Source organism: Entelurus aequoreus, linkage group LG17, assembly GCF_033978785.1.
Source record: "Entelurus aequoreus isolate RoL-2023_Sb linkage group LG17, RoL_Eaeq_v1.1, whole genome shotgun sequence".
NCBI classification, from domain to species: domain Eukaryota; kingdom Metazoa; phylum Chordata; class Actinopteri; order Syngnathiformes; family Syngnathidae; genus Entelurus; species Entelurus aequoreus.
The window spans coordinates 2,514,838-2,528,831 of NC_084747.1; the positions used below are offsets into that span (position 1 = coordinate 2,514,838).

A 13,994-nucleotide genomic window follows, 5' to 3' on the forward strand; every position below is an offset into this window, starting at 1 on the left:
CTGAATGTTTGTGATAGTTAATATTAGGAACTGAATGTTGGTGATAGTTATTAGGAACTGAATGTTTGTGATAGTTAATATTAGGAACTGAATGTTGGTGATAGTTAATATTAGGAACTGAATGTTTGTGATAGTTAATATTAGGAACTGAATGTTTGTGATAGTTAATATTAGGAACTGAATGTTTGTGATAGTTATTAGGAACTGAATGTTTGTGATAGTTATTAGGAACTGAATGTTTGTGATAGTTATTAGGAACTGAATGTTTGTGATAGTTAATATTAGGAACTGAATGTTGGTGATAGTTAATATTAGGAACTGAATGTTTGTGATAGTTAATATTAGGAACTGAATGTTTGTGATAGTTAATATTAGGAACTGAATGTTGGTGATAGTTATTAGGAACTGAATGTTTGTGATAGTTAATATTAGGAACTGAATGTTGGTGATAGTTAATATTAGGAACTGAATGTTTGTGATAGTTAATATTAGGAACTGAATGTTTGTGATAGTTAATATTAGGAACTGAATATTTGTTATAGTTCACAATAGGGACTGAATCGATTCCATTAAGAATTGATTCTCGATTCATCGCGATTCTTTTTCAAAACAAGATTGGAAACTCTTCTTCTGGTTGTGTGGAGATGGCCTGAAAACGTATTTTTAAAAAGTGATTCTTATTAAAAAAAAATATATATATATTTATATGTATATATGTATGTGTATGTCTATATATGTATGCATATATCTGTAAATATGTATGTATATGTCTATATGTATACATATATCTACATATATGTGCATATGTATATATATATATACACACATGGGGGGGGCGGTGTGGCAAAGTTGGGAGAGCGGCCGCGCCAGCAATCTGGGGGTTCCTGGTTCAATCCCCACCTTCTACCATCCTAGTCACGTCCGTTGTGTCCTTGAGCAAGACAGACACTTCACCCTTGCTCCTGATGGTTCTGGTTAGCGCCGTGCATGGCAGCTCCCGCCATCAGTGTGTGAATGGGTGAATGTGGAAATAGTGTCAAAGCGCTTTGAGTTCCTTAAAAAAGGTAGAAAAGCGCCATTTATATATATATATATATATATATATATATATATATATATATATATATATATATATATATATATATATATATATATATATATATATATATATATATATATATATATAAATATATACATATATGTGCATATGTATATATGTATATTTCTATATATGTATATGAATGTGTGTGTGTGTATATATATATATATATATATATATATATATATATATATATATATATATATATATATATATATATATATATATATATATATATATATATATATATACACTGTATGTAGATATATGTATACATATATATGTATACATATATATACTGTATCTATGTGTATATATATATAGATCATGTTCCACACGGGCCGTTTCACTCGCTGATGCCAGCTCGCATCGACGTGTGGGCCTGGCAGCCGGAATGCCACAAACGCTCGCCATTCTTGTCACTCGGCATGAAGCACTTGCCACACACACACATACACACACACACACACACACACACACACACACACACACACACACACACACACACACACACACACACACACTATATTTATGTATGTTTTATTTTGACATATGTTCAATCTAATGAGATCCAATACAAAAGCTAATTTGAACAAAATGTTTACGTAAATGTTTGTAGTAATTCCACCCTCTCCTCTTGCTATTTTAGGAATGTGTGTGTGTGTCCGTGTGTTGTCTGTGTGTGTGTGTGTGTGTCTGTGTGTGTGTTGCGTGTTGTGTGTGTGTGTAAATAATGTATAAGGAGCAGTAAAAAGTCTCTGGCAGGCTTTCCACCTCCTTGCTAAATGGAACAGAGTGTTCCCACTCCCGCACAAGCCCCCATAATGTACAGCAACACCCCTCCCCCACGCCACAGAGGGTTCTGTGTGGACCAAAAAATATTTTCTTTCCTCCGTCAACCGCTAAGTCAACTTGAACACGGCACGGCGTGGCGCGGGTTGGGAGAGCGGCCGTGCCAGTAACCTGAGGGTTCCTGGTTCAATCCCCACCTTCTACCAACTTCGTCACATCCGTTGTGTCCTTGAGCAAGACACTTCACCCTTGCTCCTGATGGGTCCTGGTTAGGTTAGGTTCTTATTTCAAATCAAAACAGGTTTTAGTTATGAGGCCAGAGGGAGAAACCTTTACCAGAACTACAAGATGTTGCAGCTATAAAAAAATCTGCGCGTGATTTTTGACTCCAAGCTGACTTTATAGACTTACACTTAGACTTAGACAAACTTTAATGATCCACAAGGGAAATTGTTCCACACAGTAGCTCAGTTACAAAGGATGGAAAGTGTAAGGATGGAAAGGATAATGCAGGTATAAAGTAGACAAAAAATGTACCGTAGTAGCAATATAAAATATAACATATTTAATATTTACATATTATATATACAGTATATCAGTGGTCCCCAAACACCGGGCCGCACAAGAAATATATATATATATATTTTATTTTTTATTTTATTTTTTGTATTAAATCAACACAAAAAACACAAGATACACTTACAATTAGTGCACCAAGCCAAAAAACCTCCCTCCCTCATTTACACTCATTCACACAAAAGGGTTGTTTCTTTCTGTTATTAATATTCTGCTTCCTACATTATATATCAATATATATCAATACAGTCTGCAAGGGATACAGTCCGTAAGCACACATGATTGTATTTGTTTCTTGCACAAGCAAAGAGCTACTTCCTGTTTCTTGCACCAATAAAAAGGTCCTTCCTGCTTCTTGCACAAGCAAAGAGATACTTCCTGTTTCTTGCACCAATAAAGAGCTACTTCCTGTTTCTTGCACCAATAAAGAGCTACTTCCTGTTCCTTGCACCAATAAAGAGCTGCTTCTTGCACCAATAAAGAGCTACTTCCTGTTTCTTGCACCAATAAAGAGCTACTTCCTGCTTCTTGCACGAGTAAAGAGCTACTTCCTGTTTCTTGCATCGATAAAGAGCTACTTCCTGCTTCTTGCACCAATAAAGAGCTACTTCCTGCTTCTTGCACCAATAAAGAGCTACTTCCTGTTTCTTGCACCAATAAAGAGCTACTTCCTGCTTCTTGCACGAGTAAAGAGCTACTTCCTGTTTCTTGCATCGATAAAGAGCTACTTCCTGCTTCTTGCACCAATAAAGAGCTACTTCCTGTTTCTTGCACCAATAAACAGCTACTTCCTGCTTCTTGCACGAGTAAAGAGCTACTTCCTTTTTTTTATTTTATTTTTTTATTTTTTTATTTTTTTTTATAATGTCCTGCCCAGCTTCTCGGGCAAATCATATAGCAGATGTAGATGCCCATATCGGCTGTTCAGATTTACTTTACAAAAGAGAAGTGTAGGATACTTCTCTTGTTGCCTTACTTGTATTTTGACTTTATTAAATGTATTTATATTATCATTTGGTGCAGCCGGGCCGGAGCAGGAGGGGATAGAAAGAGAGAAAAAGGAAGACAGAGGGGGGAATTGTGGGGGCAAGAGGGGGATTAGACAGAGAGACAAAAACAACAACAGAGCAACATCAGCAAATACGACATGTACAAATATGATGGTAAAAGTAATAGCAAATAAGCAGTTAGCGAAAATTAAAAAAAAAAAAAAAATACAGAAATGACAATGAGCATTATTACACTAAAAATGGAGCAATATGAATACCAATAGAAATAGTGCTATTGATAATAAACAATACCAGTACTTTACCTTTATTATCAACAATACAATTGTTCAAATGCAACAATACATATACGTCATGATAACTTGAGATACGAAAGAATGCAGAAAAATGGAGGGGAAGAAAGAGAAGCAACCTTAACCTTGTAGATTGTTATAGTAACAATAGGTTAAGCTTTGTCAGTGTGCCATGTGTTATACCCAGTTTACCCTAGGGCAACAACGTTAATATATGTTTGATGAAACGTGATTATGTGCATGAGTGTATGTGTGCATATGTACTTGTATATGTACAGTATGTGTATGTGTGCTTGTACAGTGAATGTATATGTACAGTATGTGTATATGTGTGTACAGCGAATGTATATGTACAGTATGTGTATACAGTATGTGTGTTTGAACAGTGAATGTATATGTACAGTATGTGTAAATGTGTGTTTGTACAGTGAATGTATATGTACAGTATATGTATGTGTGTGTTTGTACAGTGAATGTATGTGTAGTATGTGTATGTGTGTGTTTGTACAGTGAATGTATATGTACAGTATGTGTATACAGTATGTTTTTACAGTGAATGTATATGTACAGTATGTGTATACAGTATGTTTGTATAATGAATGTGCGTGTGGATGTACGAAAAAAAAAAAAAGAGCTACTTCCTGTTTCTTGCATCGATAAAGAGCTACTTCCTGCTTCTTGCACAAGAGCTTCTTCCTGTTTCTTGCACCAATAAGAGCTACTTCCTGTTTATTGCACCTATAAAGACCTACTTCCTGTTTCTTGCACCAATAAGAGCTACTTCCTGTTTATTGCACATATAAAGAGCTACTTCCTGTTTCTTGCACTAATGAGAGCTACTTCCTGTTTCTTGCACCAATAAAAAGCTACTTCCTGCTTCTTGCACAAGCAAAGCGCTACTTCCTGTTTTTTGCACCTATAAAGCGCTACTTCCTGTTTCTTGCACCTATAAAGCACTACTTCCTGTTTCTTGCACCAATAAAGAGCTACTTCTTGTTTCTTGCACCAATAAAGCGCTACTTCCTGTTTCTTGCACCTATAAAGCACTACTTCCTGTTTCTTGCACCAATAAAAAGCTACTTCCTGTTTCTTGCACCAATAAAGCGCTACTTCTTGCTTCTTGCAACAATAAAGGGCTACTTCCTGCTTCTTGCACCAATAAAGAGCTACTTCCTGTTTCTTGCACCAATAAAGAGCTACTTCCTGTTTCTTGCACCAATAAAGAGCTACTTCCTGTTTCTTGCACCAATAAAGAGCTACTTCCTGTTTCTTGCACCAATAAAGAGCTACTTCCTGTTTCTTGCAACAATAAAGGGCTACTTCCTGCTTCTTGCACAAGCAAAGAGCTACTTCCTGTTTCTTGCACCAATAAAGAGCTACTTCCTGCTTCTTGCACCAATAAAGAGCTACTTCCTGTTTCTTGCACCAATAAAGAGCTACTTCCTGCTTCTTGCATGAGTAAAGAGCTACTTCCTGTTTCTTGCATCAATAAAGAGCTACTTCCTGCTTCTTGCACCAATAAAGAGCTACTTCCTGTTTCTTGCACCAATAAACAGCTACTTCCTGCTTCATGCACGAGTAAAGAGCTACTTCCTGTTTTTTGCATCCATAAAGAGCTACTTCCTGCTTCTTGCACGAGTAAAGAGCTACTTCCTGTTTCTTGCACCAATAAGAGCTACTTCCTATTTATTGCACCTATAAAGAGCTACTTCCTGTTTCTTGCACTAATGAGCGCTACTTCCTGTTTCTTGCACCAATAAAAGCTACTTCCTGCTTCTTGCACAAGCAAAGCGCTACTTCCTGTTTCTTGCACCTATAAAGCGCTACTTCCTGTTTCTTGCACCTATAAAGCGCTACTTCCTGTTTCTTGCACCAATAAAGAGCTACTTCCTGCTTCTTGCAACAATAAAGGGCTACTTCCTGCTTCTTGCACCAATAAAGAGCTACTTCCTGCTTCTTGCAACAATAAAGGGCTACTTCCTGCTTCTTGCACCAATAAAGAGCTATTTCCTGCTTCTTGCAACAATAAAGGGCTACTTCCTGTTTCTTGCACCAATAAAGAGCTACTTCCTGCTTCTTGCAACAATAAAGGGCTACTTCCTGCTTCTTGCACCAATAAAGAGCTACTTCCTGCTTCTTGCAACAATAAAGGGCTACTTCCTGCTTCTTGCACCAATAAAGAGCTACTTCCTGCTTCTTGCAACAATAAAGGGCTACTTCCTGCTTCTTGCACCAATAAAGACCTACTTCCTGCTTTTTGCACAAGCAAAGAGCTACTTCCTGTTTCTTGCACCAATAAAGAGCTACTTCCTGCTTCTTGCACCAATTCAGAGCTACTTCCTGTTTCAGCCTTTGAAGAATCTCTCCAAGTGCTTCTTACCTCATTGACTGCTTCTGTTGTTGTCCCAGCTAGCAGGCCCGGTTCCAGGACCGGTTCCAGGTCCACCTTTGGGTCCTTCACCCCCTCAGCCTCTGTCCTGTCTTGAGTGGACTTCTTCTTCAGGTTCTTTGGGTCCGTGACGGCGAGCGTCTTGCTAGCGGGCGTGGCTTTGACAGGCGAGCTGGACTCTCGCTGCTCCTCCAGGATTCTTCTCTGGGTGTGCTGCAAGACCACAAGAACCTTCTTCAGCACACTTAGACTAAGGTGACAGTCATGTGGAGGGCATTCTTGGATGAGAAGGACTTAGTCCACGGTTCTTACCACAGAGTCCAACCCTCAAAGAGATGTGGCCTTACTTTTCCTCTTTCAGTGAGGGAGACGAGGCGAGAGTTGTGGCAGGGCAACTAACAGCGTAGAACACATTTTACAGTTTTTACACAACTTCAAATCAAGAATGTCAAAGTGGATTCAGCTCATGGAGGAAAGTCTGTTCTAATCACAGCATGATAACATCCAAATAAAGACAACTTCTTTCTACTTTGGCCAGAAATAATCTGCTGGACTAAACACCTCACATTGGCAACCTGAAAAATGACACTTTGTCTCTAAAAGTGGACTTCAGGTGATAACACGACTGATATCATGACGATCCAGAGGGATTTCAGGTGCTAACATGACTGATATCACCCCGATCTACAGGGACTTCAGGTGATAACAAGACTGATATCACAATGATCCAGGGGGACTTATAACACGACTGATATCATGACGATACAGAGGGATTTCAGGTAATAACAAGACTGATATCACCACGATCTACAGGGACTTCAGGTGATAACACAACTGTTATAATGACGATCCAGAGGGATTTCAGTTAATAACATGACTGATATCACGACGATCCAGAGTGACTGCAGGTGATAACGTGACTTATATAATGACGATCCAGAGGGATTTCAGGTGATAACACGACTGATATCACGACGATCCAGAGGGACTTCAGGTAATAACACGACTGTTATCATGACGATCCAGATGGATTTCAGGTAATAACACGACTGTTATCATGACGATCCAGAGGGATTTCAGGTAATAACACGACTGATATCATGACGATCCAGAGGGATTTCAGGTAATAACACGACTGATATCATGACGATCCAGAGGGATTTCAGGTAATAACACGACTGTTATCATGACGATGCAGATATATTTCAGGTAATAACACGATTGTTATCATGACGATGCAGAGGGATTTCAGGTAATAACACGACTGATATCATGACGATCCAGAGGGATTTCAGGTAATAACATGACTGATATCATGACGATCCAGAGGGATTTCAGGTAATAACACGACTGATATCATGACGATCCAGTGGGATTTCAGGTAATAACACGACTGTTATCATGACGATCCAGAGGGATTTCAGGTAATAACACGACTGCTATCATGACGATCCAGAGGGATTTCAGGTAATAACACGACTGTTATCATGACGATCCAGAGGGATTTCAGGTAATAACACGACTGTTATCATGACGATCCAGAGGGATTTCAGGTAATAACACGACTGTTGTCATGACGATCCAGAGGGATTTCAGGTAATAACACGACTGTTATCATGACGATCCAGAGGGATTTCAGGTGATAACATGACTGATATCACCCCGATCTACAGGGACTTCAGGTGATAACAAGACTGATATCACAATGATCCAGGGGGACTTATAACACGACTGATATCATGACGATACAGAGGGATTTCAGGTAATAACAAGACTGATATCACCACGATCTACAGGGACTTCAGGTGATAACACAACTGTTATAATGACGATCCAGAGGGATTTCAGTTAATAACATGACTGATATCACGACGATCCAGAGTGACTGCAGGTGATAACGTGACTTATATAATGACGATCCAGAGGGATTTCAGGTGATAACACGACTGATATCACGACGATCCAGAGGGACTTCAGGTAATAACACGACTGTTATCATGACGATCCAGATGGATTTCAGGTAATAACACGACTGTTATCATGACGATCCAGAGGGATTTCAGGTAATAACACGACTGATATCATGACGATCCAGAGGGATTTCAGGTAATAACACGACTGATATCATGACGATCCAGAGGGATTTCAGGTAATAACACGACTGTTATCATGACGATGCAGATAGATTTCAGGTAATAACACGATTGTTATCATGACGATGCAGAGGGATTTCAGGTAATAACACGACTGATATCATGACGATCCAGAGGGATTTCAGGTAATAACATGACTGATATCATGACGATCCAGAGGGATTTCAGGTAATAACACGACTGATATCATGACGATCCAGTGGGATTTCAGGTAATAACACGACTGTTATCATGACGATCCCGAGGGATTTCAGGTAATAACACGACTGTTATCATGACGATCCAGAGGGATTTCAGGTAATAACACGACTGTTATCATGACGATCCAGAGGGATTTCAGGTAATAACACGGCTGTTATCATGACGATCCAGAGGGATTTCAGGTAATAACACGACTGTTATCATGACGATCCAGAGGGATTTCAGTTAATAACATGACTGATATCACGACGATCCAGAGTGACTGCAGGTGATAACGTGACTTATATAATGACGATCCAGAGGGATTTCAGGTGATAACACGACTGTTATCATGACGATCCAGAGGGATTTCAGGTGATAACATGACTGATATCACCCCGATCTACAGGGACTTCAGGTGATAACAAGACTGATATCACAATGATCCAGGGGGACTTATAACACGACTGATATCATGACGATACAGAGGGATTTCAGGTAATAACAAGACTGATATCACCACGATCTACAACAGACCTGGGCATTCTGCGGCCCGCGGGCCGCATCCGGCCCTTTGTGCGTCCCTGTCCGGCCCGCGTGAGGCCAATTATAAATTACAAAATAAATTTAAAAAAGTATCTATGTCGAGTGTGCAATACAACGGTGCTGCTTTTGTTTTGAAAATCGTTATTTGTATTACTTCCGTGTGGACGTATGCGTGATTGTGAGTGAATGTGAACAACTGCAATTACAAAATAAAGTTGAAAAAACATCTATGTCCTGCGCGCAATACAACTGTGCTGCTTTTATTTTGAAAAGTATTATTTATGGGCGTGTGTCCGTGTGTAACCTGCGAGTGAAGGTGCACATGCAGCGACAAGTGATGCACGGTTTACACCCGAGACGCCAAAAAGAGAAAAGTTGATGAAGAATGGCGTGTTTTCAACAACACATGAACTGCAAAGCAACGTTCCCTCTAAGGTGCGTGCCTGCGCAATTGCGCACTGTTCAAGCGTCCGCTGCGCGCAGCAAGTATATGCCGCGCACCAAATCAAATCCCATCTGAATTCTAAACAAAATAAACAAATTTATTCTGTGTAATTTTGCAATGCAACTTTGAGTGACAGTGACAACAAGCGGCCCTAATGGTGTTCGTCAACACCGTTCAATTGAACACCGTTCAATTATTGTAACGTCTATCGAGATGCTTCGAGGACAGGAATTATATCGATCACTTTATTGAACAAAACTGTTTATATTCGGACATAACCACACCAAAAACATGAGTAAAACACTTCTATCTGGAAAAACTAGTCATTTTCTGCCGTACAAACCAGGCCAAAAGCAACTTGTCATCTGTCACCAACACGCATAGCACTAAACCACTGGTGCGTTTATGGCCACACAAAAAGTCGGACAACTCAAACACCACACAAAGTTACACTATGACTCCTCAGTCATACGTGTGCTTATTTTACTGTCATTTATTATTAATGTTAATTTATTTATATTAGTCATGGAATGCTGTTACACACACTATGTTGAAGTATTACTATTATTATTAATTATTATTATTATTATTTATCTTACGGTATATATAAAAAATAATATTGAGCAAAATGTAATTGAAATATTGTCGATGTGGCCCTCCAGCAGTGCTCGGGTAGCTCATGCGGCCCCCGGTAAAAATTAATTGCCCACCCCTGATCTACAGGGACTTCAGGTGATAACACAACTGTTATAATGACGATCCAGAGGGATTTCAGTTAATAACATGACTGATATCACGACGATCCAGAGTGACTGCAGGTGATAACGTGACTTATATAATGACGATCCAGAGGGATTTCAGGTGATAACACGACTGACATCACGACGATCCAGAGGGACTTCAGGTAATAACACGATTGTTATCATGACGATCCAGAGGGATTTCAGTTAATAACGCGACTGTTATCATGACGATCCAGAGGGATTTCAGGTAATAACGCGACTGTTATCATGACGATCCAGAGGGATTTCAGGTAATAACGCGACTGTTATCATTACGATCCAGAGGGATTTCAGGTAATAACGCGACTGTTATCATGACGATCCAGAGGGATTTCAGTTAATAACGCGACTGTTATCATGACGATCCAGAGGGATTTCAGGTAATAACGCGACTGTTATCAGGACGATCCAGAGGGACTTCAGGTGATAACACGACTGATATCACCACGATCCAGAGTGACTCCAGGTGATAACGTGACTTATATAATGACAATACAGAGGGATTTCAGGTGATAACATGACTGATATCATGACGATCCAGAGAGATTTCAGGTAATAACACGACTGTTATCATGACGATCCAGAGGGATTTCAGGTGATAACACGACTGATATCACCACAATCTACAGGGACTTCAGGTGATAACAAGACTGATATCACAATGATCCAGGGGGACTTCAGGTGATAACACAACTGTTATAATGACGATCCAGAGGGATTTCAGTTAATAACACGACTGACATCACGACGATCCAGAGTGACTTCAGGTGATAACATGACACTTATATAATGATAGACTTATTGATCCCACCACTGATAGACTTATTGATCCCACCACTGATAGACTTATTGATCCCACCACTGATAGACTTATTGATCCCACCACTGATAGACTTATTGATCCCACCACTGATAGACTTATTGATCCCACCACTGATAGACTTATTGATCCCACCACTAATAGACTTATTGATCCCACCACTGATAGACTTATTGATCCCACCACTGGTAGACTTATTGATCCCACCACTGATAGACTTATTGATCCCACCACTGATAGACTTATTGATCCCACCACTAATAGACTTATTGATCCCACCACTGGTAGACTTATTGATCCCACCACTAATAGACTTATTGATCCCACCACTAATAGACTTATTGATCCCACCACTGATAGACTTATTGATCCCACCACTGATAGACTTATTGATCCCACCACTGATAGACTTATTGATCCCACCACTAATAGACTTATTGATCCCACCACTGATAGACTTATTGATCCCACCACTGATAGACTTATTGATCCCACCACTGATAGACTTATTGATCCCACCACTGGTAGACTTATTGATCCCACCACTGATAGACTTATTGATCCCACCACTGATAGACTTATTGATCCCACCACTGATAGACTTATTGATCCCACCACTGATAGACTTATTGATCCCACCACTGATAGACTTATTGATCCCACCACTGATAGACTTATTGATCCCACCACTAATAGACTTATTGATCCCATCACTGATAGACTTATTGATCCCACCACTGATAGACTTATTGATCCCACCACTGATAGACTTATTGATCCCACCACTGGTAGACTTATTGATCCCACCACTGATAGACTTATTGATCCCACCAGGGGGAGACGATCCAAATGAAGTAAATCATGTTGCTGTGAGAGGACGAGGGCTTTCATCATTTTGCAATGCAGTCTGCTGGAAATGAGGGAAAGCGTCACTCTACATAGCAACTGACGCGGTGGTCAAAGTTGGAATTTGTCACATTTCACGTGTCGGGTAAACCGTGACGAATGCTGTGCATGACGTATCTACGTCACCCAGGAACGGTCCAATGATTCGTTACAAGAAACGTCCAGCAGGACATTGTGGACATGTCAATCAAGTCCAGGAAGCTGATGAGGCAGAAGCAGGACCGTCCTGACAAATGTGAAGAGGCGGGAAAACTGGGCCAGTCAGCAGTAACCATGGCAACCAACTAATCGCATCATCTTCCAGTTCCAATCACTCGCCCAAATATGCTTTTGTTAGGGCATTGTGTGTGTGTGTGTGTGTGTGTGTGTGTGTGTGTGTGTGTGTGTGTGTGTGTGTGTGTGTGTGTGTGTGTGTGTGTGTGTGTGTGTGTGTGTGTGTGTGTGTGTGTGTGTGTGTGTGTGTGTGTGTGTGTGTGTGTGTGTGTGTGTGTGTGTGTGTGTGTGTGTGTGTGTGTGTGTGTGTGTGTGTGTGTGTGTGTGTGTGCGTGCGTGCGTGGGTGTGTGTGTGTGTGTGTGTGTGTGTGTGTGTGTGTGTGTGTGTGTGTGTGTGTGTGTGTGTGTGCGTGCGTGGGTGTGTGTGTGTGTGTGTGTGTGTGTGTGTGTGTGTGTGTGTGTGTGTGTGTGTGCGTGTGTGGGTGTGTGTGTGTGTGTGTGTGTGTGTGTGTGTGTGTGTGTGTGTGTGTGCGTGCGTGTGTGTGTGTGTGGGTGTGTGAGTGTGTGTGTGTGTGTGTGTGTGTGTGTGTGTGTGTGTCTGTGTGTGTGTGTGTGTGTGTGTGTGTGTGTGTGCGTGGGTGTGTGTGTGTGGGTGTGTGTGTGTGTGTGTGTGGGTGTGTGTGTGTGGGTGGGTGTGTGTGTGTGTGTGTGTGTGTGTGTGTGTGTGCGTGTGTGCTCGCTAGCATAACTCGCTAACAAAACAAAGCCTCCCACCCCCCCTTCCCACTAAAAGTGGTTCAAACATGGCTGCCACTTCCTGTTATCTGCATGACTGATATCACAACGATCCAATGTGACTTCAGGTGATAACACGGCTGATATCATGATGATCCAGAGGATTTCAGGTGATAGCATGACTGATATCACGACGAACCAGAGTGACTTCAGGTGATAACACAACTGACATCACGACGATCCTGAGGGATTACAGGTGATAACATGACTAATATCATGACGATCTAAACTGACCTCAGGTGATATCATGACGATCCAGAGTGACTTCAGGTGATAACACAACTGATATCACGACGATCCAGAGTGACTTCAGATGATAACACGACTGATATCACGACGATCCAGAGTGACTTTAGGTGATAACACAACTGACATCACGACGATCCTGAGGGATTGCAGGTGATAACATGACTAATATCACGACGATCTAAACTGACTTCAGGTGATATCATGACGATCCAGAGTGACTTCAGGTGATAACACAACTGACATCACGACGATCCTGAGGGATTACAGGTGATAACATGACTAATATCATGACGCTCTAGATCAGGGGTCAGCAACCTTTTTGAAAGCAAGAGCTACTTCTTGGGTAGTGATTAATGCGAAGGGCTACCACTTTGATACACACTTCAATAAATTGCCAGAAATAGCCAATTTGCTCAATTTACCTTTAACTCTATGTTATTATTAATAATTAATGATATTTATCTTTGTGGAAACACTGATCATCTTAATGATTTCTCACAATAAATATATATAGAAACAGATAAATATCAATATGCAACACTTTATTTTTATATTTTCTCTAAGTGCACATTTTTCAAATTGAACATTTTCAAATGATCACTTCTAAGACAGTCTTGTGAAATCACAATATCCCATTTTAACTAGCTAGCCACTAACATTTTTTTAACAAATCATGAATTACTTTGCACCATGTTTGTACAAATAATAACTCATGTCAAATACAAAAGTAAACTCTCAAATGTTTAAAT

General features: G+C 40.2%; 1 protein-coding gene across 1 annotated transcript in view; it reads right to left on the minus strand.

Moving 5' to 3' along the window:
* Positions 1–13,994, minus strand: part of LOC133631825 (proteoglycan 4-like) — a 36,678-nt gene that overhangs the window by 13,285 nt on the left and 9,399 nt on the right. Inside the window, exon 2 of the mRNA XM_062023986.1 lies at positions 6,148–6,369. Within this exon, the coding sequence (XP_061879970.1) occupies positions 6,148–6,369 (222 nt within the window). The remainder of the gene's footprint in view (positions 1–6,147; positions 6,370–13,994) is intronic.